The 27,926-nt window shown below is 37.6% G+C and overlaps 2 protein-coding genes across 3 annotated transcripts in view; one reads left to right on the top strand and one right to left on the bottom strand.

The window, feature by feature from the left end:
- Positions 1-783: 783 nt before the first annotated feature.
- FAM98B (family with sequence similarity 98 member B) lies at positions 784-19,781 on the top strand. Of its 2 annotated transcripts, XM_067296645.1 has the most exons (9): positions 785-940; positions 1,956-2,104; positions 3,040-3,174; positions 3,947-4,125; positions 11,496-11,576; positions 11,746-11,862; positions 14,304-14,471; positions 16,575-16,668; positions 17,466-19,781. In XM_067296645.1, exons 1-9 carry the CDS (start codon positions 876-878, stop codon positions 17,489-17,491), a joined length of 1,014 nt encoding a protein of 337 aa, XP_067152746.1. In that variant the 5' UTR covers positions 785-875; the 3' UTR covers positions 17,492-19,781. The 2 variants fall into 2 exon arrangements, with proteins under 2 accessions (XP_067152745.1, XP_067152746.1); XM_067296644.1 differs by lacking the exon at positions 17,466-19,781 and having other exon boundaries at positions 784-940; positions 16,575-17,440.
- Positions 19,782-23,091: 3,310 nt separating this feature from the next.
- The window catches only part of RASGRP1 (RAS guanyl releasing protein 1), a 49,337-nt gene continuing 44,502 nt past the window's right edge, over positions 23,092-27,926 (bottom strand). The window contains exon 17 of the mRNA XM_067296643.1: positions 23,092-23,912. Within this exon, the coding sequence (XP_067152744.1) occupies positions 23,778-23,912 (135 nt within the window). The 3' untranslated portion in view covers positions 23,092-23,777. The remainder of the gene's footprint in view (positions 23,913-27,926) is intronic.

The raw sequence follows: 27,926 nt of genomic DNA, 5'->3' as shown, positions 1-27,926 counted from the left end.
GCCCCGAGCAGAGCGTGGCAAACCCCGAGCAGGCCGCGGCTGGTCGTGCTGCAACCTTTTGCCAGACGACTTGTTATTGAAGGACAATAGGTGATGGATAAGGCAGCTTATCCCTCTCTGAAGCTGCCGCAACTGGCAATGGTTTGGGGACGCATCCAGAAAATGGCAACACAAACTGCCCTAGTGTGATAGGTGATAATTTGTTACATCAACTCGGGAAGTGATTTTACGATGAAACTAGGCGCTAAGTACGGGCCATCACCACAATGATTGTACTGAGCCAGCAGAGCGATATTGTATTGTGAAATGTATGCGCGCGACCTGAAGGGCACCACGTACAACGCAGAGGAAGACCCCAGCTTTCATCCCGACCCCCCCCCAGCAACAGCCGGCGCAACCACAGAAGTTACAGGCATATAAGGGGACTGTGAGCGGGGGATTGCGCGCGCCGTTGGTGGAGCAGGAGACTCCCCGGCCGCCCAGCGCTGTTTTGCTTACTTGTGACTTGCTCAATTATTCTATTAAATTGGAATTTATGCAACCTGGCCCGAGTGGTTGTCAATTTGTCGCGTTTACCTATAACACTAGGGTCAGGAAAAACATCTGCAGGGAGAGCGTGAAAGGATTTGGGAACCCTTTAGGGAGGGAGGGAGGGGAGTGCGGGCTGGTGTGCACAGCGGGTTACAGCTCAGCCGCGCAGGCCGCCCTGCCGCCTCTCCGGGGCGCCGTGAGGGCCGGGGCCTGCGGCGGGGCCGGGAGTGGGGCCGAGGCCGAGCGGCGCGGCCGCAGGAACGCAGCGGTGGGGAGCGGGTTGCGGGGGGCCGGTTTGAGGCGGACACAGCGTGGCGCTGCGGGCCGCACTGCGCGGCGGCGGCATGAAGGAGCTGGCGCCGGGCCCGAAGATGGAGTGCGACATCTTGGACGCGCTGGAGGCCGTGGGGTGAGCGGGACCGCCACGCCGGCGGCGGCGGCGGCGGGGCTGTGCCGCAGGGGGGGCGAGGGGAGGCCGCCGCCGGCCGCAGCGGCCCGGCCCGCCGCGCTGCGCTGCGCCGCGCCCGCGGCGGCGCTCCCGGCCCTGCGCGGCGCTGGGATAGCGGGCCGGGGGCGGCGGGGGCCGGGCCGGGCCTCTCCCCGCGGGAGGGCGGGCGCGGGTCCTGCCTCCGGCTTCTCGGCTTCGGTGCCGTTTTGTAGGCGCCAGAGCAGCCGCTTGTGCATTTCACCGTTGCAGAGGGTTCACAGGCGCTTGTGTTCAGTGATGCTGGAGCGGCCTCTGGGAGCCGCCGGGGGGCTGGGAGCGCCCGGCGGCGGCGGCGGGGGGTCGCCTGTGGCCTCTGCGGAGGTGGCGCCCAACCCGTCCCCCCCGCGGGCGAGCAGGCCCCGCGCGGCCCCGCCGTGCCCGGCCCCGGCCTCGGCGCGCGGTTGCCACCGCTGGGGCAGCGGCTGGGCTCGCTTGGGGTTTTGTACGGATGAAAGCTGTTTTCAGTGCTCAAGGTTGAGAGAGAATAAGAGAAGCAATAGAGTAGGATTAGTGTAAAGGCTAGTTTAATTTTCAGTTCTGCTTTTTAACCAAGACTGTAGGGCAGTAGTTTAAAAATGTTGTGAAGAAAATTGTTTGACTGTACACTTGAATTAATACTTGATTTCTGGTCAGTTTAGCATGTGTTGAAAACCCGAAACTGTGTATTTATTGTTTTCACATACGTGTGATCTGTGAAAATGCCTGTCTCCTGTTCTCTGACAGCCCCTTTTGTTTGTTTATAAATCACCTCTCATCTTCTGGTATGCTTAAAAATTCTGAATTACACATTCATTGACAAAAGTAATTTACAAAGGTTTTTTTTTTTTTTTTTTTGTCTTAATGTAGTTCCTAAGCAGCTTATATTAAAATGATTAGAAAATGTGCATGTTTTCTGTTAGACTCATTTCTTATTGCTAATGTTTATCTCTGCATACAGGTACACAGGTCCCTTGCTGGAGGAGGAAGCCCTGAAGAAAGCAGCAGAAAATGGATTGTCTTCACCAGAATTTTTGGAGCTTTGTGTTTGGTTAGGTTCCCAAATAAAGCCACTTTGTAATATGGAAGAGAGCATCACTTCAACAGATGGTATATGAATGTTAATGTGTTGAAACTATTTAGTGGTTGTTCAGTGGATTCAGACTCGTATTGTTCAGCTCATATTAAAAAACAGTGTTGAAGTTTAGAAGTAAAATAGCTGAAAGAAAGCCAACCTGAGACTGATGCTATCATGTACATGGTTCTTGCATTATGGTTATGTTTTGTGAAGATTCTTTCCAAAAAAACACTTGCTTTTTGTTTTTCTAGAACTACATAAATATATAGAAAGTACTTGCATACATCCTATAAGTGGTTGTAATATGTAACTGTATTTGATGGTTTACATTTCAGTAAAATATCTCTGCCTAGTATTTTGTGCTAGTTAGTCCAGTGCAATTCAGTACTGCATGTAGTGACTTGCTCATTAGTGCTCTAAGTGCTACCTGTGAAGTGCAGGAACTTGGATGAGATTTTATGATTTGAATATACCCGCTTATGTTTTCACAATGAAGTAGTAAAACAAAAAGCAACCATTGAAATTAAAAATGGACACATGCGTGGGGTTCAGTTATTCTAACCTCTGTAACTTGTTCATCTGAAAATTAATTACATCAATCCACTGTTTTGTGACATAGAACTGTTCTCTTGACAATGGTGTTTTGAAGAAGAAATAAGCACTGGTTCCCCTTCTGCTGTGTGTGAACTTCTGATTTGTTCCAAACATTTGCATTCATTTCTTCAGAGGTTGCTGTAGCATCCTCTTCTTGTTTAAAGCATGAGTACATTGTTGCCTCAGCTATTAAAAGTAATGTCTGTATGTAGAACTTGATCTTTAAGTTGAAAGAAAATGTTATTAGGGTGGTGGGTGGTAAATGTTTGCCCTGGCTATTGATGCTTGCAACTTAAATGATAAATTAAGAAAATTAGGTCACAGTTTGATCTTTGTAAAAAAGCCATTAGTTTGCATTTACTTATTTCCACAGGTGATAAAGATATAGAGAGCTTCCAGCTTGAGATTAGTGGCTTTTTGAAAGAAATGTCTTGTCCATATTCATCGCTTATATCTGGAGACATTAAAGACAGGTTAAGAGAGAAAGAAGATTGTCTTAAACTGCTCTGTAAGTTATGACCATTTTTCCTGTTTATATTATTAGAATTTACATGCATGCTCTATCCTTATTTTAGAATTTACATTAAGTAATTCTTTATGCTCGTTTAAGTAAGCACCACTAGTGTGACATCACTACAACCTAGCTGAGCATGCATCAGATCAGTTGGGGAGAAATGGAAGAGGCAAAACTAAAATTTTTTTGTGATGGATGCTTCAATCTACTGAGCCTCCTGATTTCCCTCTTGATCCAGTTCCAGTTCTGTTGAAACTGAGACCTTGCTTCCCTTGTTTTTGAGAGGTTTCCTGGCAGCTTAAAAGAAAATGCTACGTGATTTGAAGATGTTGAAAGCAGGACTGAGAGGAGTGAAGTATAGGTTTAAGCTGGACCTGAACAAAGGAGCACCAGTTGAGACTGAGTATGGAGAGAGAGTATGTTCAGAGATGGTGGTGGGAAACAATTGAGATTTGACAAGAAATGCGTGGACTAGCAGCAGGAACCTCTTATAGTGTGGAACTAGATCTGTCAAGGAACTAAGGGGCTGGGGAAGCACTAGATAAGGCAGTAGGTTAAGCAGATGGGTGCGAGGTGTAGACTAAAGATAGGAAGATAGGTGGGAGTCAGTTCAGACAAAGAATGGGGAACTGAAACTGACCTGTCTAGGAGAGGACTGAGAAAGTGTTCCCCTGTTATCATGGTCTTACTGTTTTTATTATGAGAGTATGGGCACAAAAACGTTCAAATTTCCCTAAATCTGCCATTATGGCGCTTTTGTCTCTAGTATTTCTAAGTACAGAACTTCAAGCTTTAAAGATTTTGCGCAGCAAGCAAATTAAAGGCTCTCACTTGGAAAAGCACAATGAAATGTATCAGGAAGTACAAGCTATTTGTGATGCACTGGGCCTACCAAAGTCATCGTCATCTGATATTCCTGCCTTGTTAGCCAATGTGGAACTGAAGGTACAGGCTTTTGTGTTTTCTTTCTGTACTGAAACTGATATCTCTGTAAGCATCTATCTTAGAGTTAGGGACCCAACAGACTTAGTTTCATCCCATGTTAAAGGAACTGAAGTCTAGTTCTGCTATCACAGGACAAGAAGACCAAACCTGACATCCAGAGTATGTCAAAGTTGCTTGGTTACAGACTGTGAGGGATTCGCTGTCCTTTTTATTTTTATTGTTTAATCCTTCAGGAACAAATGATGTTTAACGCTATTTAGATACAGATTTTGCAGACTGGCGTTCCTGTAACTGTTTACTGCAGGAAAAAATACAAAATAAGAGAAGTCTATTCAAAATTATCTCCCTTATAATCTTCATCCATCAGTTACTTGTTTGTTAAGGCTCATGACTGCTGACTGCATTCATTAGCTTGTTGTCATTAAGATGGGAATCTCCAATTCCTGCTGGCACATTCAGGACTAGTAACCAAAAGGTGTTGTCCATTCCTTTGTGCTGCATAGCACTCAGGAGACTGTGTTCCCAGAAGTCCATTCTAATATCTTGTTTTTTATTTTTTCTTTTTTATTTCTGTTCTATAAGGTAGCTTCCAGTGCTTTTCCTTGCAAAATGTGGGCAAAACTGTGCTTTGCTCTGGGTTGCAGCTAGTTCCTAGTTTGGAAAATTGGTTTCAGCTCTGAAAATGAAGCTGCCCTTTATGGAAGTGCTCGTCTCTCTGCATAGTCTGTATAGTATTCCTGTGTTGAATTCAGTGCATTTAAATCCCCAAATGCTGAAGTGTTCCAGCGTATTTCCCCTCTTCAAGGGTCTGATGGGCCTGTCAGATGAGTGAAGTAAGCAAATCCAAGCATGGGCAGATGCACAAAAATATTTGATAAGTGATATGACCTAAGTAATCAGGGCTAGCTAGTAATTTGGCTTATTTGTTGTTTCTTTTTTTGTTCTCTTTCTGCTTCTCAAAATGAAGACGATGCAAGGGCTCCATGGTCAACCCGCAGACCTCAGTTACTAAAAAAAAAAAAAAAGTCACTGTGAAAGTGTTCAAGCAACTAGATACTATACGCTTCTAACTTTGTCCAAATATATAGATTACACGAGTAATCTATGCTAGATGTTACAATGGAAAGTGAGAACCCAAAAAACCTGAAAAACATTAAAAGATCTCCCCTTTCCTAGGAATAGACAATTGGAGGTCACCTGGAAGTGAGAACTACGTCACAACTGTTGGTTTTACTATAGAATTGGAGTATATGTAAACTAAGGGGTAGAATTTGAAAATGCCTTTCATTAAACTAATTGTTAGTTTTGTCAGGAATGCTATGGGAAGATAAAGGTTGGATTGTCCCTGTTTTACGATTGTGTAGTTTTGTAGTGTATATGTTGACCTAGTCCTTATCGTTTCAATATATCATTTTCTTATTGATCAACATACCTCTTAGACTTATTTTTACTGCCTTTTGAATCAATGTGAAACAAACAATTTCAAAATTTAATTATCGCCAATAATAAATTTTAAGATGTAACAGTTACCAGGATACTGGAAGCAGAGTACATACGAAAAATGTGCAGTGTAATAATGGAAAAAAAAATCAGAACAGAGGACATGCCTCTAACTCTAACTTTACTAAAAACTGTGACACTTGGTATTTCATAATGCAAGAAGCTATTTTCAGGGTAGGTTTGGGTTGGTTGTTTGATTGGTTTTTGACTGAAACAGTGCCTATAGCTTCCTGATGACAGCTTAAAACTTGGTATTGGTTTGAGTCTGAGTTATGTCATAAAAGGGATATCATTTAAAATAGTTATTTGAGAGATGGTAGATAAGCAAGGTTCATTTTGTGGTTCAGCTTACTATTGCGGTTGGGTCTGCGAATAGCATCTGAAAAAAAAGAAATGTACAAAATGGGCTCTCATCATTGCAGTTTTATGCAGAAGGCAATTAAGAGCTCTAAGGGATTGCTTTGCTGGAGTGAAAAGGGCTCTGCTTTTTTTTTCTTTTTAATTGACTGGTGTGACACCTCCACATACACACTGAATCTAAGTTTTCTGTGAATTACTAGATTCCTTATTTCTGCTGCCTTTTGTAAAGTTCAAGATTTTCTTTCAAACAAGATCGCATGCCAGCATTGGTATGTAGGATATTACTGTTATGGTTTACCCACTTTCATAAAGTACTGAAGTGAGCAGACCCAGAATCTCTAAAGCATGTTCTCTTTTGTGAGTGTGTCTGAGCTGTTTTGCAACGTTTTCCAGGTCTGTCAGTTCCACAGTGATTATACCACTTGTACTCACTTCAGGTTGTGGAAAAGTGGCAAAACTAGTTCATTCATCTCTGTGCCACTGAGAGTTAAAAGTGCAGTTTGTTCTCTGCCCGTTCATTCCTTACAAACTGAGGATTTTTTTTCCTGCCTCTCAAGAGATTTTGTAGAATTTCTGCTGTATGTTCCATTGTCCTTTATCCATTACTTTCATATGGAACAGGTTCAAAGTTTATTTTGACATATTACAGAGTTATTCATGTACATTTGTAGATGTAGCTGTGTTAGAGCAGTGATGCCACCAATTGAAAAAAATGTTCAAGAAACCAATAAAATAGAGTGCCGTAAGAATTCACTTAAAATGATTTTCATTTTCCAAATATCTTGTTCTTCTGATTGAATTAGGTTCTGTGTAAGATTGTGCTGTTGACTTTTAGTATTATACTATATCATTTGTAATAAAAATGTACATACTAATCTATCATTTTTATTGAGTTTGCAGAAGTATCTGTGTTTCAACATGTCTACTCTTTGTCTCTGTCTAGCATCTTCAGCATTGTCAGTAGCTGTGGGAATAGTTCTGAGAATAGTTTGGCTATGCAGCAGCAGTCTACCAAAGGGACAGATCACACATTGTTTCTTGGTATGGCACATTAGAATGTTGATTGTGTTTTTAATAATTTGTCAGATTATTTTAAAGACTAGTATAAAATCAAGATCGCTTTTTTAATTCAACTAAAACTTTGAGTTTTATAGTAGGTCAAACTTTGAATATGCATCATTGTAACTACCTTTTAAATTTTTATCTCCTGTGATAAACTGGGGTAGTGGTTATCAATGATATAAGAAAATGTGAGGGATGAACTGATAGAGTCACAGCCTCCTACCACTAAATATAATTAATTTTATGTTGTAGCACTGAAAAAGTAATAGTCATTTTTGAGTTGTTTTTAAGATACTGTTCTCCCGTAAAGTGTATTTATGAAGCTTACCTTTGGGAAGAAAACAGAAATTTAGTTCCAAAAAACCCTGTAACTTCTAAATGAACACTGATCAAAGATTCAGAAAAATCTATACCAGTGTTGTGCTTTGTAGCTCTTACTCACATCTAGCTTTTTTTCAGTTAAGATAGTGTGAATTTCACACTTAGTTACAGAGAAAGTGATTTTCTAATACTATTTAATATTATTTGAAACACTTGGAAAGAGTTTTTGCCCAAGTCTTGCTTTGCATTCTGTTTTCTACAATGCAAACAGTAGTCCCATAGTAGTAGACAATGAAAGGAAACTGTAAACCTAAAAAATTAAATCAAAATTAATAGAGTTGAACTGAATTATGAGAAGACAATCGTTAAAAAAACATTTGGGGATATTTTCTAGGATTTGTTCAAATTTAAATTGGCATGTTGTCTTTAACCGTTACAGTGTTTGATAGTTTTATAGCCTTAATGGTGCTTGTACATCAGGTAATTAAGAATGTAGCTGTGGGGATCAAGACAGAAGAGCTGTCCTGTTCAGTCTGTGTGCCTAAGCATCTAGGCACATAACACAAATAAAGGGCAAGCAAAAATGTCTTTAAAGTTGGATAAATATTGAAATTAAAATCTGCTTCAGGTAAATGGAAGAGAGTCAGAGGATGGATTAAGATATTTTGTCTTCAAGGTTTCAGGTGATCTTTCTGCGAATGTGGGTCACACCTTATGGCTAAGGACAATGTTCCTTCCTTAAAGTGTTGACAGTTTAATTAATATAATGACTCCTCTTGCAGGGTCAGTTTTTTTCAAAATCTGAGGAGTCCTGAAGATGCATGCATGTATGATATTTCTCCGAGCAAGTGGCAAAACATAAAAATTACTATTCTATTTTGAAAGAGGGTAAAGATATATAATATATGGAATGTGGAACTGAATCACAAGATAAAGATTAAAAGAATTTTTTAAGGGGCATGGACTTAAAAAAACAGATGAGAAATGACATGTTCAATAAGTAAAGATATGATTTAGTTGATAAAAATAGATTAACTGTATATTTTCATACCGCTTGTTTTGGAGCCAAATCCAAATATTTTTGTCTAAAACAAATCCAATAACTAATTTGTTTTCTGAACTATTTTTAGAAAGGGTATGAACTTCCAAAGCAGTCATGTAAATATTTAATGTTATCAGTGTAATTGATAACACAAATATATGCTTTTCCACCTAGCTTTTAATTAGTTGGCTTGTCTTTTACAACTGGCTGTACAAGAACTTTAGAGTGACTTTGCTGTTATAATTTTTTTTAATTTGCATATGTTTTCACTGATCATTTACCTGGGCATTACTTCTAATGTTTTTCCCACCTACACATACAACTTCTTCCTGTTTTTTTTTTTTTGTTTTGTTGTTGTTGTTGTTTTTGGAAAACCTCCATTTTACCTCCTTAATCTAGCACAGCTGTCATGGCTAGAAATATGGGTTATAGCGTGGATTCTTGTATCAGTGGTATTCTTGTTTTCTGGCAGACGGGATGTATACCAAAGCTCTTCACTCGTAGCCCTGTCAGTCAAGAAGGCTGGACAATGTATTCTGCAGTTGTATTCTGCTGTAAATTCTCAGCTTATTGCACCATTATACTTGCAGGATATGCCCCGAGAGTCCAACTGTTGCAGATGAGGGAGTAAAGCATTAATGGAGATGCAATAATCTGGATATGACTTTGCAGTCATATCCAGACTTCACAAGCATGAACCTGGGCCAGTTCATCAGTGAAAAGATTCTTCCTTAAGTGTTCCTTGATTAATAAACTTATTTCTGGGATAAAATCTTTAATGTAGGAAAAAAAGGTTGCAGAAATTTGGGGCAGTTGGCCAGTCAGTAGAGGATTCTTTCATTTAGTTCTTCCTGTTTCCTGTGGTTGTGGGCCGATGTTTTTTTTTGTTTGTTTTGTCAAGTGTCGTATAAAGCATGGTGTTTTCTAGGCATCAAAGTTACCATCCCATTATCTAGCTTCCTCTAAATATAACAGTTACATATGCTATCTTTGCCTTTTCATTGGAGAAATTTCATTTCTTTCTCTGATGATGTTAGATTTATTTTTTTCCAATTGAGTAAGTCTCTACTTTTCTTCCTTTATCATTCTCTCTAAAATTCTTTTCATTTTTCATCTTACAGTAGTCAGGAGTACACAGTGCTGACCTTGGTGTTTTAATTGTGATCAGACTGTGCCTGCAAAATGTATTGCTTTTATATGTGGAGCCCACTGTTGTATTTATCTCTTAGCTGCTCTTGCCCCAGCAAACCTCCATTAATTCTGATCTCTAGATCATATTCAGCACCACGGGTTTCCAGATTTCCTCTTTCACTAAATAGCTATAAAGCATATTGCGAGGTGTGGTTGTTTTGGTTTTTTTTTTCAGAAGCCAGGTTCATTTTGTTGATTTTCTTCCTTCCAACTCATTAGATCCTTTGAGGTTGTATTTCTAATCTTAGTTTGGTATGCAAGTGGACGCTTTCTGCCCAATATAATTTTTAATTCATCTGCTGTTTATTCCTTCTTCTGTACTAATTACTTACTGAATTCCTCATCTCTAGTGCCGATCTTCTTACATTGTTGATGAACTTCAGTTTATGACTCTTCAGGAATTTTTTTTTTTTTTAATTCAAACATAGTGTGTGCTTAAGTACATTCGAATTCTGAAGTAGACTATGAGAAGCATCATGAACATGCTTTAATAAAATCAAAGGAATTTCGCTAGATTTAGAAGTTGCACAAATCAAATTGTGTTATGCTCTCTACTAATCTGAGTATATAAGGATTATATGTGGGCAACTTCCATTCTAGAGAACTGTGAAAGGCTTATTGTAAACAAAACAAAGGTTGCAAAGAAGTAAGAATAATCAGAGAAAGGGGAGTGTAGAGGTCAGTAGGGTACATGGAAGGGTCTGAACTTCTACTCTTATTGTAGCCCCCTTTTTCATGTGGATGAAGTGGAATAGCACAGGGAATATTACAGTATGGGATGGTCACTTTTGACAAGTTACTAGGCTGTCTTTCAGCTGGAGTCAAACCCACAGTATTTTGACATAATTTGCTCACTGCATGATATGGTTGGCTTCAAATGGTTTTGCTGGGGTAATTGTATTTTTAACTTGCTGCGTGCCTCCCAGAGGAGATGTAAAGAAAAAATATACACCTTGTTTTTCACACAAAATTAGAGATCAGGTTCTCTTCTTGGCACATGCAAAAAAGGAAAAAGAAATAATTAACAACATGAAATATGAGAGTCAATTTATAAAATATTCCTGTTCAAGTACCTTTTTTAATTGACTAACTAGATGCTGTAGAATTTGATTTCTGTGTCCAGAGTTTTCACAGAGATCACTGCAGACAATATTTATAAAATATGTAGTGCTGTGACAACTCTGATAGGTTGAGCTGAAGGAGTGAGCTTTGGACCATATCTTTATGATAAATCGTAATGTAAATGCCTGTATACTTACATGAAGTCTTACCCCTTGTGAATGTAACTAATGGCTCTCTAGCTACAGGTTTTACTGTAGCTCATGCATCGCCTTAATCCTTCCTTGTGACATGTAAATGAAAATTAACTGTAGTTTTAGTCTTGTTCGACTTGATTCCCTTTGATTCTTCATAAAAGCAAATGAAGATATAGTTCTTCTCCCAATCAGACTGTGTTCAAAACTTGCAGGAACAATAATACACATGCAGCACCTAAAAAATCAATTTGCCCAAAAGTCACGTAGGAATGCTGTGGACATTCATGGTAATGTTTGTAAAAGAGCTGAACTGAAGGAGAGTGATGAAGGAAGTTCCTTCAAGCATAGGAGGTAGAAGCTTGTTGTAATGAAAGAGAAGGATGCAATGGAGTTTGGAAGGCAGAAAGAGCAAGCCTACTTCATCACCAGACAGTGAGGGGGAGAAACTAATGGAAGAAGTATAAGCAAGGCTGGTTTGGAGTGAGTAGAAAAGTCTTGAACATGATGTTAAATGAAACCTATCTGTCATTTGGCAATGAAACTCCTAGCTTTCAGTCCAGTTATGATTGCAGCAAATTGTGCTAAAATAAGTGTAAATATCATTTGTTTTCTGAGAAGTAGTATGTGTTTTGTTTCAGATAAAGGACATTCTCTCAAAAGTTCAAAATAACCATGTGGGGAAGTCACTGCTAACAAAACCTCTGAATTCTGATCAAGTGGTAAGAAAATGTCTCTCTATTTTTATTGATTTGTATTTGCCCCTAATTTTATGTAGTTTTAATAGTCACCTGGGGACAGCCATCTTAGTTGCTGAACAGGATTAATTTTCACTTGACTTGTATGTCTTTATAGAATTGAATATTTGTGCTTTTTATTGTAACGCTGCAGGAAAGATTGGAAAAAATCAATGATGCTCTTCGAAGTGAGTATGAATGTCGCCGTCGTATGTTAATGAAGAGGCTAGATGTGACAGTACAGTCTTTTGGCTGGTCTGATAGAGCAAAGGTAAGCTTGCTGTATTTTTTGTTTCCAGTAGGTGGGAGTCTGCCACAATTCTCTTGGTCTTCTTACTGAGTATACATAGCATGTAGAAACATTTCCATTACAGCTATCTTCTTTCCAGTCAGTTTCTTATGCTCAGTTGTAACATCCAAATCCTAGGTATTGAGGAAAAGGAAGGATTTGACTAGATGGCACAGTCATTAAATCTTTTGTGAACATGTAAACAAACCTATAAACAAGTATAAATTTTAGCCTTCTCTGTTTGGGTTTTTCATTTGATAATTTAAGTTTATCCCTCTCCCCTTTTTTGCTTACCTACCTACCTCCAATCAAGTAAAGTAGAAAGAAGCTTGAGCATTTTTCTTGCAGATGAAAGAGGAAGACAAACACTAGACCATAACATAGAGAGAGTGGATGCAAAGAATGACTGCCCACAAAGTCAGTGAGATTGTTACAGTGACTACCACTTACCTTAGGTTCAAAGCTACTGAGTAAACAAATGGTCAGTTGAACAGGCCACTTGAATAGCAGCTTTTATGAGAAAAACACACAATTATTTGTAATGCTTCAGGTGGCTAAAACTTCTAAATCGCTGTTGTGGATTTTGTTTGCTGGTGTCATTTTAAATGTAATAATTTATTTTGTATTGTTTTGTGGCTCTCTGTATTTAAAAAAAGTAATGAGTTAACTAGTCTGATATATCTGAGCTAGAAATGTATATTGTTTCTATCTTACAAAGTGGTGAAATACGGTACTAAAAGTTTATAATTTGATGAATATATATGTGGGAAGCTGAAGGCAGATGTTTTTGCTCCATGAACTGCAAGATCAACTTTCCTTCCAACAGAAGGCTTGCGAAGAAAGCTTAAGATGGACAAGTCTTAAAGCTTTGAAAGCTTACTGAAAGTATGGGTTGTTGAAAGTCTTTCTGGTGTCACAAGTGGTGTTGACAAGTGCAGACAATCTGTTTCATGTGGCTCACTAAATGTCACTGGAAGACGTGAGTCTAGATTCTGCTATGCTGCTTTTAAAGTATATTTGGATAGAAACACAAAAAACGGTTGAATATTTAATTTCTACTGCCACTGTGAAAGCTTTTATATTGTAAGAGAGGAAAAGACAGGGAATTTAACTTGCAGATGCCAGGAGATTTCCCTGCATGTATTATTTTCTTACAGCTGTATCAATACAAATATGAATTTTCAAATTTAAAGTGTACTTCTAAGATGTATTTGATGTTAATTGATTATTCTAGCTTAAATAAACTAAAATCTTGAGTCACTTGATATTATTCCATTCAAAAGACATTAAAAATCATGTATACACTTGCACAATAAAACAATAGTTTAAAGAGGTTTTTATGATGCTAAAGATAGTAAGTAAAGATGGTAAGATGATTCATTTTTCTGTCTTAAAAAGATCACTGCAAAACAGTATGCAGTTACTAAAATATTCTTTATGTATGAATTCAAAATTACATAATTTTTACTCTTTTTTCCTATTTTTAATGTAAAAATATTTGTTTGCAAATTCTCCAAGAAGGGTTTGGGGATTGAAATCATTTTGCAATAGAAATAATTTTACTTTTATAAGCCAAGAGGCATATTGTCCTTTTATAAATTTATTTACTTGCTTTCCCTTTTTATTTGTTTTTCATTAAATAGGTATTGGTATCTGACTCTGGTTTGGATAGTGTTTTTTTTTAACTGGTTCAGCCCCGCAAAGGGGTAGGTTTTGCAGGTTTAAATGGATATGCAAATGGTGTAGTAATTGCCTAGCAAAACAGTGATGGCAAGAAACAGCACCTCCTCTCTGATCCGTCCAAGATCAAGTGCTTATTTACGCTGAAGATCATTCTGCATGTTCCCAGAAAGTGGAGTTTTTTTCTTCTTTTGTTAAACAAACAATGCATCAAAGTGAGTTCAGAAAAATGTTCAGAAAAATATTATATTCTCCCCTTCTCAGTCTCAGTTTTTCATAGCTTGCGTAAGTATTTTGCTTTGTTGATATATTTTTTTCCCCCCTCCCACCAATTGACCTTTCTTTGAAGCTGTTCTATTTTCTTCATACTTTGCAGTGATTTATTAACTATCGCTATTTAAAGCTCTTGAGAGAGCAGCTCGGACTCGGATTGTTAGTCCTTAGACATGTTGGAAAACATCAAAGGATATGTTTGATTCCAGTGAATACGTGAGTTTCTGTTGTAATAGTGTTAGGCTGCAGCATCAATTAAACATCATCAGCAGCATTTTTTGTGCAGTAGCTCAGTTGGTATGAAAAGAATTGGTAACAACTTCCACCATATTTTATAAGATAACTTGGATTTTCAAACTTTACACGCTGTGTTCAAATTGCAACTTAACGAGACCAATTCATGACTTAGAGTAAGTGTGTTTGTAGGTTGTATGCCTAGCAAGTAAGTTATGTTTGATTTTATCATTTAGGTAAAAACAGATGACATAGCACGAATCTATCAGCCCAAGCGCTATGCGTTATCTCCAAAGTCAACTATTACATTAGCTCACCTTCTTGCTGCTCGAGAAGATTTATCAAAGATCATAAGAACAAGCAGTGGATCAACACGGGAAAATACAGTCTGTGCTATCAACAAGGTATGTTTTTTCTTTCTGTAATGTGATTAAAGGAATGTGGAAGTTTGCAGACCTGTCAATATTAAGCAAAGACAGAAATGTAATTCCAGAATTACTTTTTTCGTTCCTTTTTGCAAGTTGGTTATGCCCGATGTTTTAAGAAAGGTAAGTTTGCAGCATTCTGGTAAATATTGCAACAACTTCTTTTTTTATCTTGTTAAGCAGTCAGCCATGCAACAGGATAAAACAGTAGTTTTAGATGAGAAAGAAGAGTGGAGGAAGAAGGCAGAGTTCAGAGGGTTTTTTTTGTTTGTTTTTTTCCCCTCTTTCTGCAGAGCTGTTCTGTTCAAACAACAGTTTCAGAAAGCAGGGCTAAGCTAGCCAGTCCCCAGGATTAATAAATGTTTAATCTCTGGGCAGCTTGGTGTGTCCCTCTGCTTTTTCATAGCAGAATCTGATGAGCTCTAATCCTTTCTCCAGATGGGTCAAATATACCATTCACGGATAAGATGAAGAATGACACTTTTGCTTTGTGATCTTGATTATCATAGCAAAGGGATTCCATTCAGCATAAAATTAAGTAGAAATAGTTCTTTCTTTTGCTTAATCAACACAAAAACAGAAGGACCTAAGAACTCTTCTCTTTCCTTAGAGCTACTAGATATCAGTGAGAGTATACCCTGTAAAAATAGAGGAAATGAGAAAGAAGTTGTGCTTCAGGGTCACCTCACAAGTTGGTTTATACTCCATGGTAGGATTAATGGATAAATGCAATACTTAACACATTTAGAATCCCTGTTAATTTTTGGTATTTATGTTACAAATTTAGACCCCAAATTGACAGAAACCTTCATGACTATTTTTGTGTGTGTGTGACCTCTTGAGTTCAGTGGAACTGCACACACCTGAAGTTGAAGGGTATGTGTAGGTCTTGCTGGTATCAGTGCCTCAACTACCAGTTGCCAGGATTATGTTGTTCATAATCAACATTGTAGCTGTTATGCTGAGCATACTAATGATTAAGTAAAGCATAAATATTTTTGTTGTAAACCAGCATCTCTGGTTTATCAGTATGTTATAAATCACAAAAGTTTCTGCGGAAGTGACATTCTTGCTGCAAAATAAAATTATTTGGATTGGCCACAGTAATAAATCGATGTTGTACTCCTTTCTTATGCATGATAAAAGCTGAAGTTTGTGAGTAATGATGAGTTTCATCATTCAGATAGTGACTAAGTCTGCTTTTATTAATACTTTATTTACAGACTTTCTAAGTTTTTGTGCCTCTATTTAGATGTCCTTTTAATACATTTTGTTCTCAAAGTTACTGAAATTCCTTAATTACTATAGGATCTCAGAGAATGTTTTTTCTTGAGAGGACTTTAATTGGAGTGCCTGGGAATGAGCTAACACTTGTCACACAGAAAATTTAAGAAACCTGAAAACAACCACAGAAACCCTACTTTGATACCTCTTTGTTCTTCAGTTTGATGTTTTGTTTAACTTTGTCCAGTACAGTCTCCCATTTTGTACAATGAGTAATATCTACCGAACTCAAAGATACTTCTTTACTTGAACGTATTACTGCAGTGTATTATGTATTTTCTCTGTTCCAACTCAGTATCCAGCTCTGCTCAGTATCAATAATTTCTACTCTAAGGCAAACTGGCATTCATTCTAGATTGCACATCAGTTTGCTGGTTTATATTTTCTGCCACCTGATTAGGTTTGAACTTGTTTCTGAAATTTAAGTAGAATCATGAGTGGTTATATATTACAATACTAGTTATTACAATACTAATTATACTTTGTATGCATGTATTTCTTCAAAAAGATTTCAGGAAGGTGTTATGAGGTAGCTAGCTGTAGTTATTTCAATTTTACAGATAAAAAATGAGATCACTTTTAGAGTTCTTTTGTCATGTGGCAAGTTACTAGGAATCCTACTGTCAAAGCCCAAACTGATAGGACTACATTTCCTGTAAAGAGTAGGTAGTGTGTCTTTGTCCATAAGAGAAGAACCCCGTGTCCCTTCAAGTTATGCGGTTTTTTGGTTGGTTGTTTTTTTGGGGTTTTTTTGGTTGGTTGTTTTTTTAACTAAACACTACATATTTTTCTGTGTAGGTTCTGATGGGGAGAGTACCTGACCGTGGAGGCAGACCTACAGAGATTGAACCACCTCCTCCTGAAATGCCTCCTTGGCAAAAAAGACAAGAAGGTGGTGGAAGAGGTGGCTGGGGAGGTGGGGGTGGTGGCGGAAGGGGTGGCTGGGGGAGTGGAGGCAGTAGGGGAGGAAGAGGTGGTGGTGGCAGTGGTGGTGGTTTCAGAGATGGTGGAAGAGGTGGAGGTGGCTTCCAAGGTGGTGGTGGGGGTTATGGCGGCAGGGGGGGTTATGGCGGCAGGGGGGGTTATGGCGATCCTTATGGTGGAAGAGGAGGGGGAGGATACCGAAGATACTAAAAATACTGTAAATACTGACACAGTAACTGGCAAAACATAGTGGTGGTGTTTACTGGTATCAAGAATTTAGATATGTTAATTTTGGTTTAGGTTAGAATTAAGTATGACCATATAAATCATTGCATTAGACCAACTGGTGGTGTCATTGAATTCTTCTAGTTAACTGAACAAAACTTTTATACTAAAATGTGATGACTGAAGTCCTTGTTTTTCACACTGCTCATGTGGAGTTTTTTTACATGTCATTTTATTTAAAATAAGCATCAGAAAACTGAATAAAACCCTTTTTTAAAAAAAAATACTGTTTAATGTTCAGATCACTCTAATTATTGCATGTTGCACCACTCTGCCCCAGTTTCCCCCAAAAACTGTTTTGGGGGGGAGGGGGTCTAAGAACCTGATAGAAACATTTTTAAAGGACTCTAGAATGCTGCTTTTGGGCTTTTCTCTTCATTTAATTTTCCATGTGGGACATGTAAAAGAATTATGATATTGAATGTTAAAATACTTAAAGCTTTGATCAGAGTAATTCAATTAGATTTCATATTCTTCCAGAACTTCACATACAAGTAACATACTGAATTCATACTCTGCAGAATCTAACAAAACCAGTTTGTTTTGTGCGTTCATAAATCTACCAGGGACTATTTGAAGGTCAGAGTGTGTACCATAAAATCAAATTCGTGGTGAGTTTTGATAGTGTTTATTTTCATTTTACCTATTTTCCATTTTATTGGTGTTTCAAAAGCATTATTTTAAGATCATTGTGGGCAGAAAACTTATGCAACTATTCATGTAGTAGATCACTTACCTATTCGTTTCTGTGTCAAGGCTGATGCAGAAGTTAAATAATAAGATGCCTGTACTGAGCTTCTTTAGGATCTTTTTTTGCTGCTCTGTATTTGGGAATTGCCAGCTGATAAAGCAGTTTATACAACAGTTGCCTTTGCTCCTTGATTTCTCTGGAAAAAGTGCAAATGCAACTTTGAGAGTCTTCCCTTTTATTTTGCCAGCCAGTTTGATAACCTAAAACTCTCCTGATTCGGTATGGTTGCCTCCACCTTCATAGACAACATTACTCTAGAAGAAGAGGATCTACGTGAGGACTTAGATTTCATTTACTTACTGCTGTGAATACTCATAGGCAAGATTTAGATTCAGAGCTGCCAGCTATAAAAGACCCTTTCTCTTGTCCAGCCTCTTCAGAGCTGCTCCCAGGTGTCAGGCTGCTGCTGAGTGCAGAGGCGGCTGTGAGCAGGGAGATGATGACCATGTATGTACTCCTGATGGCGTTGCTCAGGGTCAGGCTACTGCAAAGGGATTCAGGAAGGCATCTGATATACTTAGCGGTGTCTGTTGATTACAGTGCACAGCAGCCTGGAAGCACTTCCACTCAGTATTTAGCTGAAGGCTTAATTGTAGGTTGAACTTCAGGATTTGTTTGGGGGTTTTTTTTGTTTCACAGTTATAAATTCTTTCTTCACTAATTTTCAGTTAGGGTCTGTATTTGGTATGCTTTAATGATCTTATTTCACCTTTAGCGACATGTGAATCATCATGTGAATTTATGCATAAATTTGAAGCTCTGTTCAAAATCAAATGGTGATTATCTCCTTAAAAAGCCTATGACAGGTTTTATTAATTAATTGTAATAATCTTTTGGTTTGAACTTTCAATCTAGGTAAAATTCAAAGGTTTCTCTCCTGTTCTTATTTCCTTTCTGATCATAGTGTGCTTGAGAATGCTGCTTAGGATACGGCCTTAACCATACTTTAGGATCACAGCAGGTACCTAACAGAAAAGGGCAGGAGAGTTTTCCTTGCTTGAAGGTGTTGGCTTGGATGCGAACTCCTAAAATAATGAAGCCCTCCACTGATTTCATTTCACTCAGCTGCTAGCAATACAGTTTCTTTATTAATTTTCTTCTACACATGTTTCAGGCCTAAGTTGTTGTCAGCCTCTGCTGTCGTTCTGGAGAGGCACTCGTGTCACGTAGAGCATAGTACTTGGGTTTTTTGCTTTTGAGCTTGATTTTGCCTAATGCTGTAGAACAGCTCACAAAGTCATGACCAACTCAGCGAGACCACTGGCCCTGGAGCGGAAACAAGTTGGTGGGCAAGGGAATGGCAAGAATAGTTTTCAGTCAAAGCTGTAACATTAAATTAGTTATTAATTTAAAATAATCCAGTTAGTTATTAATTTAAAATACTCCAGTATTTCAATAATACTTCTGTAGCTCATGTAAAAGATGGAAATTTAAATAGGTATTTAAATAGGAGTTTTGTGGAAGATTTTTTGCTTTTTTTAATTTTTAGGGTTTTTTTAGTTTTAATTTTTCAGATTTTCTTAAATAATTCCAAAATGTGACACCAGTAGCAGAAAAGCAAAGTAAGCACCACCACATTTCAGAGAGGTATCCTCTTCTTAGTCTTCTGTTGTCACAATGTATGTTATTAATTTATCAAAAGATGCAATAATACCATGAAAATAATTGCTTTAAACCTGTTCTCAAATTTTGTATTTTTCAGTCTTGAAGAAAGTATTTAAAAAAATTCTGTTGTAAGTAAAAATTTTTCATATATATGTTTGTGAGCATTTTTGTGTTTATTCACATTTAGTGAGCATCTAGCTGAATATTGTGTTGTTTGATCAAGATTTGAAAAAAAGATTTTTCAGGATTTAAGAGAGAGACTTTTGTTAATAGATGTAAACACTTGAGGAATAAAGTACTGTATTTGAAGTTATTTTCATCAAGTGTGTAGTGTGATTCAGATCCCCTATCTCATATTGCTTCTGTGTTTTCAAGGAAGAATTTCTGCTGGTGACTTGAGACAGTGATAAAACTTACTTTCATGATAATGAAAATAGTGACAGATATATTTTGACTAAAACAGAGAAGGCAAAGACACTAGATAACAATATAGGAAAATGTCACCAGAGAGGACTTGTCACAAACGTACCCTGACTTCACTGTCTGGGATTACAAAGGAATCGGTCTCATTTGAAGAACATTCAATTAAATTTTATCTTAGTAGAAAAACTTAGATGTCTATATGATGATTACTTTTTTCTTTATGTAAACTAAGGAAATATCCTCCAATTACTTCTGAAGTTTTCCTTTTTTAATTTCTATAATTCTGAAGCAAAACACAACTTACATGTTCTGTATGTGCAAGATTGCAGGGCAGATCTGCCCATAAACATCGGATCTGTGTTTTCAGTAGGTATTCTACAGTCCTTTTTTTCTTCCCTTCCCCTCCCTCCCCCTAATACTGTAGAATAATTGAATGCTCATTTTCTCCATATGAAAACATTTGAGTTTTTGAGTATTTTGAGTAAGAAAACTCAAATTTTAGGGTGATAAGAGTACAGACTGTGCATAGCCAGCAGGTAGTAGATATTACAGATGCCCTGTCTATGCTTAGCTATCCTGCTGATATCCTTTCAGAGTTAGTGTTCTTAACAAAAAGGAGAAATTGTGCTAAGGAAGAACTGTGCTTTGTAATACCTGGAACAGTGAGTGGTAAAAACATGTCTAAATGGTCTCAACCCACTACAGTATTGAAAGAATAATCTGCCAACAGCTAGCTTTCTAAGTTTTCTCAGACAATGTCCTAAGGCTCATAGGAGGTAAAGGTAGACTAGAGATTCTGATGTTAGATTAGCCCTGCAGAAATATCTCAGATGACAGAATCAAGGAAAATGAATGTAGGTTGGTTTAGATTTTTTTTCTGAGATACAAACTCAGAGGTGTGAAGTGCAATTTTAATATTTTTTCTAATATAAATATTAAACCAAAAACACTATATATAAAATCTTTACAATCTGTACACTTTTTCAGCCTTAACAGCCTTAAAACAAAAATTCTGCAAGTTGCCATTAATACAGATCAATTACAACAAAATAACAGATTGCTACTAGAACAAAGACCATTCGAAAGTTAACTTTTTTGATAGTTCCAAAAACATATGTAACCTACTTTAAAGGTAGCTGCTTTTTAATCTATTAACAGTACTCCTGTCTTGTAATTCTGATATTACTCAGTCAACTTATATCTTTAAAGGATCAGAATTCAAATTTAAAAAAAAATAGTAATTTGGTGTGGGGGAAAGGGGACACTGGGTTTTTCTTCCTGTATGTACAGCTGAGTCTGGAGAAGGGAAGAAAGTGGATGTTTTTCTTTATACTAGCTATGACAAGATAAATTTTAAAGGGTGCTATATATCAAGAATGTATGCTAAGGTGACTTTAAAATAGCACTCGGTACTCTACCTTTTTTCTGAACGTAAACTGTAAGATTATTACAGAAGTGGGTGACTTCTTCAGTAACTGTGTCGGTTCCAGTGCCACCCCTGTGCAGTCAGTTTCTACTATTAACTTGAGTCTTTCATGCAGCAAAAAGGGAAGTCCCAAAAGTAGTAAGAAGGGACTCTCACCACAAAATTGGCAGGGCTTTGGGCAAATGAAGAACCTGAAGAGAGCTCTGACATTATCCATTTTCAACTTTACAGACTACTTTTGAAGTAGGAAGTTTTCAGCATACATGAGGCACTCACAGGCTTGTTCTGTGAGAGGCCCCTGCAAACAGATCCATTTCAAATCATTCAGATTGTAGAAACAGCATGAGGACACAGGGAAATACTAGGTTACCATTTAAGACTGTACAAATCTGTAGTCATAACTTAATTTTGAGTATTAAGTTAAAATGGCCAGTCTTATTTCTGCTTCTTGTCAATTCTGTCAGTATTTTAGGGTTTCTGACACTAACACAGTAGCCTGTATGCCAGCTGCAGACATTAGGGAATTTTCTTTTTAAGTAAGAGTTTGTTCATGATTGATTGATTTTCATAATAGCAGTTCTGCATGTATAGTTTGTCTATTAGAGTCCAGACTTTACACCAAAAGCTAGCAGAGTTAACTGGACAATAGGATTTATTGATCTCAAGTGCTGTTTGGGGGTATTTTCCAAATACATGAAAATATATTCAGCATCTGTCTTGTTCATTTTAATTCTTGTAAAAATAGACTTTTATTTGCTAAATACCTAATAGAAATACTCCTTGATGTAGTTCCCTTCAGAGAGGACAAAAATAAATGCTTACCAAGTATGGGCAAAGCAAGTTTGCAAACATGACCCAAGAGCCATTTTGATTACTTCACTGATCACAAAGTGCAATTTCATGTTAACTGTTAAAAATTCAGGTTTAGTGTATGAGGAACAAAAGCTGCTGTTCTGTCACATGCATCTCAATTCTTTACATATCATACATATTTACAGTAAGATAACAGAAAAGCTACTACTACTATCTCTCCATTTTGTTTTACTTAATCATGGAGATGCAAGCATGATCCAAGTTCAGATCAAGAATTTGAAATTACTAAATTTGGTAAGTAGTTTCAAATGGACATTCTTTTTTTTATAAATGAAGCATTCATAAATTTTGTAATTAATCACTGTAAATTGGGGATGGAATATACATTTATACCGTTTTAAACCCAAGTACATATAGTATTGTAATAGATCAACTAAAAATTCACTTTATAGTAGACTTTGTTCTTGTAAAAAGTTTTAAAGAACATTAAATATACTTTATGAATAAATTTCTCAAAGTCATAAGTTTCTGATGTTTAAATATTTGTGATGACAAATTCCTATTTGATAAATGCAAGCAAATTTTATACAGCCCTAAGTTAAGGATCTTCTTGGAATACAAATGGAATTTTAAAGTTGGCTGTCTCTCTTAACAGCATGTACATTTTGTAGCTTTAAGAAACCTAAGTTACCTCACTAGCACCATTTACTGTACAAAATTTACACATGTAAGAGGACACTTATCTTGACTCTTTACCTAAAGTGCATGCAAGATCTGAGAGAGAGAGAGAGAGAGAGAGAGAGAGAGAGAGAGGAAACAGAGAAAACCTGGTCAGAATTTGAAGATGTTAGAAGTTCTGGTAACTGTTGCACTAGGATTAATGTACACTTTCCATCATAATATGGCCTTTAAGGTTCTAATCAGAAGATGTTGTAACACTGATGTCACTTTTACATGAGACAAAATAAGTGGCCTTGTCCTACATCTAAAGTACATGGTCAACAAGCTATCCCTTAAGTCCAGTGAGTAGAGGTAAAAGTGTGCCAAGCTACAGCAAGGAACACAAAAATGGAAGCAGTATTCAGTGTAAACTCTCTATAGTCTTATATATTTTACTTTCACAAAGGTAAACATTTGAGCAGCAGCACTTCTAAGCTCTGAAAGAGTTTTAAAAAATTGTCAGTTTATCCTAAAAAAAAAAAGCCTAAGAATCAAATAATCAAATATTAGCTTAACTGCTTATTTTAGTATTCCTCTTAAACTGTGGCAGTAGAGCACTTCATGATTTTAATAGGTTTCAGCTAAAAGAAGGAATTGTGTTTCTCTTAATGGAATATTTCTACAGTTTTATTTAAATGCTTAGCTTTATCAAACATTTGTTTGTACAAACCTGGAATTGGGCCAAATTTGAGTTGACAAGGCCCTTATGAGTAGCTGCTTTGTCAGAATACTTGCAGAGTAAGATGTGCTGCTTGCAGTCAAGTCACTGGGGAATCCATGTCATCTTCATAATGAACTTAAGGAACAGTGTCACTCCTTTTTTAAAAGCAATTCCAGAAGATACTACTTTCATTGCTCAGAAGACACTTAATTACCTTAAAAAGTCAAAGGAGTGTATTTATACATTTGGGAGCATATTTTTAATAGTGAAATGTGCTGATTAATTTCTGTTTAAAATCCTTCAGACTATTTCCTGTTCACTTGATAAAGCAGCTTTATCCCAACCCCTCCTTCAGTTTTACATTCTTCCACAGGAAACTTCCTGTCTTGTCTGCTAGGAGCAGTCTCGGTGTTGTATGTTGTCCACTACATGATTTCTTCTCTGGATTGTGAGAGATTCAATTGTTTTATGTGCCTGTTCGAGCTGGATCTTTAAAGCTTCATTGTCTGCCTTTAGAATACTTATTTCCTAAGGGAAAAAAAATAGAGAATGGTATTGGATTTTTAAATTAGTTTCAAGACTTCTGTGTTTCGTTTTTTTTGTGAGACAATATGTAACTAACTTCACTAAGTAGTTACTGAGCACAGAAACAATGAAAAGGCATGCTAAACACAACTGTATATATGTATACCAGTTAGTTTTTTGTTTTCATCTATCAATCAATCAGGAATGTATTTGACTATTTAATATATTAACCATTTTCTCTCTACAGAAGTATTTTTTTTTTCCAGTGTGATGTGCAGATAATGCAAATATACAGGTAGCTAGAAATGGACAATTTTTTTTTTTTCCCCCACAAATGACGGCCTCTCAAGGCAGACAGATTTCTTCTTGGTCCCAATAGTCAGTATAGTAGCTGAGCTCTCTTCTCTGTTTTCACTGCAGGCATTGCCATTAACCAAAATTTGCTTTATTTTAACTTTTCTGATGTCTGTAGCACTGAGCTGCTCATTATGTCTAGGGTTTTAACCATTCCTTTGAACACACCCCTCATACCTGGGACAGGAGGCATGTGAAGTACTGAAGCACTAGATAGTGACTTGAATCTGGTTTTAATTCCCAGGATTATCACAGGCCTGTAGTATCATTTTGTTTATTTTTTTGTGTGTATGTGTGTGCTCAATACTCTGTTAAATGCAGACATTTGCATTTGTTTTCCTATACCTTTAATCTATATTTAGCACTTGAGTTATCTCAGAGAGGTGGATTTTTTTTTTTTAATTACATTGTAATGTAAGTTGGTGTAGCTCTTAACAGTGGAAAAGAACCAGTTACTTAGCTTAGTGTCTTCATTGTGACTGACCTGTAGCCTTTGTGTATACCCTTAAAATTTTCTAGCAGCTGGTATCTGACTGTCATGTCCACAACCTGCATGCGTCCACCCTCTACTACTCCTCCCACAACAGCCAATAATATAGGGCAACAAGACTTTACTGCCCTATTAATGCAGAAATTATTGTATAGTAACCGGGAACATGAATTTATAACATCATCTGCTGCGCAGAAATTGAGGACAGAATCTGATGAGGGAGAAAGGCCAAGGCAAATCGCGGGACTTGCGTAGAGGACATTTTGGAGAACCAGTTCTTACAGGTACCTCCTCACTTCAAGTCCTTGTTTATATGGATTGTACTATTGACTGAAAGAGGAGTGATCTGTACTGGAGGATTCTTGCTAATTGTGTTAATTAACCTCTGTCTAACTTAAACCATCTTCCATATATGTCACTACTACTGCCAAGTCAGAAGTTTTATGTGTGTGTTGCTGTTTTGCACTGTCTTGACACTGGGGCGTTGATGGAGAAGTTGGCCTTTGTAATGGGATAGGATCACAATCATGGTTTTATTCAGGGACCTCCTCTGGTCTATTAGGTGATGCTGCCTGAGTTGATTTGCTGAAAAAGCTGTTCATATATGGCAGGTTACTACTAGTAGATTGAACAAACGGATGTTGTAGTTGACAATTAAGTTTCTTCCTTTCATGGCACCTTTTTCTGCTAGCACACTGCATTGAAGATACAGCATCTGGTAGAATTAAAGAGCTCACTTCATTAACAGCAAGGGAACTTTGAAAGTTATACTGATCATTCAAAGATCAGGATGCTTATACAAGAACAGGTCCTGGTTTTAGACTGTTCTCATGCTAGGGACATCTCAGACTGAATAAAGTTTTGAAAATAAATCCACGTTTGTTTATCTGATAATCATATCTGGATTTATCCAACAGTTGCAGGAATTACGCTCTTGATAATGTGATACTAGCCTCTTTGCCTGGAAAGGTGCTTTCAGCCACAGCTGGACTGATGCAGGTGAGATCCAGCAGAAAGCATCATGTCTGTGCACAAAGCAAAACTGCTTTGTGATTTAGTTTTCAAAAAAAAAAGGGGGGGGGGATTCATTATCAGTTGACTAATGAGAGCAGTGCCCCCACTCACCCAACCCAGTATGTTCTGTCATATAGGGGAGCAAAGGACAACAAAAACATCAATTCCCAAAAGTTGAAAGAAATTCAGGACTATGACAATGACAGCAAGAAATTGTTCTTCTATGTTGATCTACATGTTTTCAAGGCCAAGACCCTGGAGGATAATGACAAAAATGTGGAGACTGTATGCTGAAAACAATCTGATTTTAGTGTAGCATCATTTTTACTCGTCTTCCTCCTGTCTGTCCCTATCCAATGCTGTCATATATGTCCAATAAGCTCATTGGGAATGTGACCATCATTTTGTCTGCTTACAGAACAGCACAGTCAAGTGCTTTGGTACTGTGAGATGCGGTCTACTAAGTGCTATGGCAGTAAATATATATACATAAATTCCTCTGTGCTCTGTTGATGGAGATTTGAAAGCTGCAGACTGTGAGTTTCAAGTGCAAATACAATAAAGAGACTGTTCTGAACATAAGCCACTGAAGTATTTACTGAGATATTTAAAATCAAAGATGGGATGAAGCCTAGCTCTTGTTCTTAGTATAAAGGAATAGCAGTGTGGCTCCTAGGAAGAAAATGATGTCATCTTCATTGTTTCTTCTAAGATAGGTCCTGGCAAAATCATATGGAAGATGCTAGTGAGAAGTATTCACTCCAATTATGTAGGATAAACTTCTTTTCACAGCAAATCTATTCAAAGTGATGCCAGCCCATAAGAAATTAAATAAACAGGAATTCAAATATAAGGTGGATGTCAAGGAGCTGTGGAAGACAGCTTTGTGGCTTTCCATATTCAGTGACAGTTACTGCTTATTGGGCTTACTGGACTGGAATTGGGACATGACTTTGAAAATCTAGATTTCAAGTGGATGAAAAAACAGTGAGATGTTGTTAGAGGGATGATTAATTCTCACCATGTTCTGTTCTGGTTTCCTTTAAAATATATAAATCCTTAAAAATTTGTATGTATCTTGAATCTTAGGTTATGTAAAGTCTTCTGTCTTGGGAGAAATAAAGGAAGTATGGCACCCTAATATCCTTTCAAAGCTCTTCCTTTTAATGGCTTTGTTAGATTCAAGCAGTTTGTCTGGCTTGAAATTAAGCTGCCTGAGACTGGTTCAGTACTTGTGAATTGCTAAAGATGATGTCTTGGCCACTGCTTTTGACCTTAATGTTAATTTCATTTCATTTGCATTCTTTTCTCTCTCAGTATGATGATGATAACTTATTCCGGAATAGAATATTATATTTGAGAATCAATGGCTGAAAACTTGTCTGCCTGCAAGAATTCTAAGGAATAAGATTTTTACCAGTGTTTCAGGTCTTTTTCATTACAGTAGATGTAGGCCACTTCGACTGTCTGGAATACAAGTGAGATTGCAGACTGCCTGTAATGGAGTGAGCCCAGAAAAATTCTTACCTATCTGTAGATACTGAGTATCATCTCTTCTCAGCTACAGTATAACGAACGTGTTCCAAGGTCTGTCCTAAAACTTCTGTATTGACTAGTATGTCCAGCAGGGAAGTGTTAAAGAACTTCAGTACCTGATCTTGGACTATTAAAGTTTCACTCTCCAGAGTCTTGTTCTGTCAAACTTGTCTCAGAATACCATAGAATAATCTTTAGGCAGTAATGGCAGTGGGGAGAGTATCTCCTCAAGAGAACAATCAGGCTGCATTTTCTTCTATTAATGCATTTCCTAGAATTCTAGGGAGTTACTTCACTCATACTGGAAGTGATTTCTAGACATCATCTCTGAGACATTGATTGCTGCCCTGAGAGTAACCAGAGTATTTTAAAGTTGAAGATTTAGGCAAGCTGGACCCCTGCACACTAAGAAATGCCAGAAAAGGATTAAATGTGATAATCTGCTTCCCTAAGGGAAACTAAGATGACAGTCATACCTAAGAATAGGGAGAAGTATTAGTGGTGGGATAGCTGCCAGAAGGTTCAGGATGGATGCCAACTGAGTAGCTGCGCCAGTACCAAAAAAGACTAAGTGTCCACAGTGAATGCTGTTGACACTAAGATGACTGTTGTTGGTTTCTGTG

Source organism: Apteryx mantelli, chromosome 4, assembly GCF_036417845.1.
Source record: "Apteryx mantelli isolate bAptMan1 chromosome 4, bAptMan1.hap1, whole genome shotgun sequence".
In the NCBI taxonomy this organism is placed as follows: Eukaryota; Metazoa; Chordata; class Aves; order Apterygiformes; family Apterygidae; genus Apteryx; species Apteryx mantelli.
Note: the sequence above shows the minus strand (reverse complement) of the source record. Positions and strands in the feature narration are given on the sequence as shown.

Coding starts and splice junctions, on each gene's coding strand:
- FAM98B (XM_067296644.1), top strand. CDS start 876: ATGAAGGAGCTGGCGCCGGGCCCGAAGATGGAGTGCGACATCTTGGAC. Junction 941..1,955: donor GACGCGCTGGAGGCCGTGGG/GTGAGCGGGACC, acceptor CTCTGCATACAG/GTACACAGGTCCCTTGCTGG. Junction 4,126..11,495: donor TAGCCAATGTGGAACTGAAG/GTACAGGCTTTT, acceptor GTTTTGTTTCAG/ATAAAGGACATTCTCTCAAA.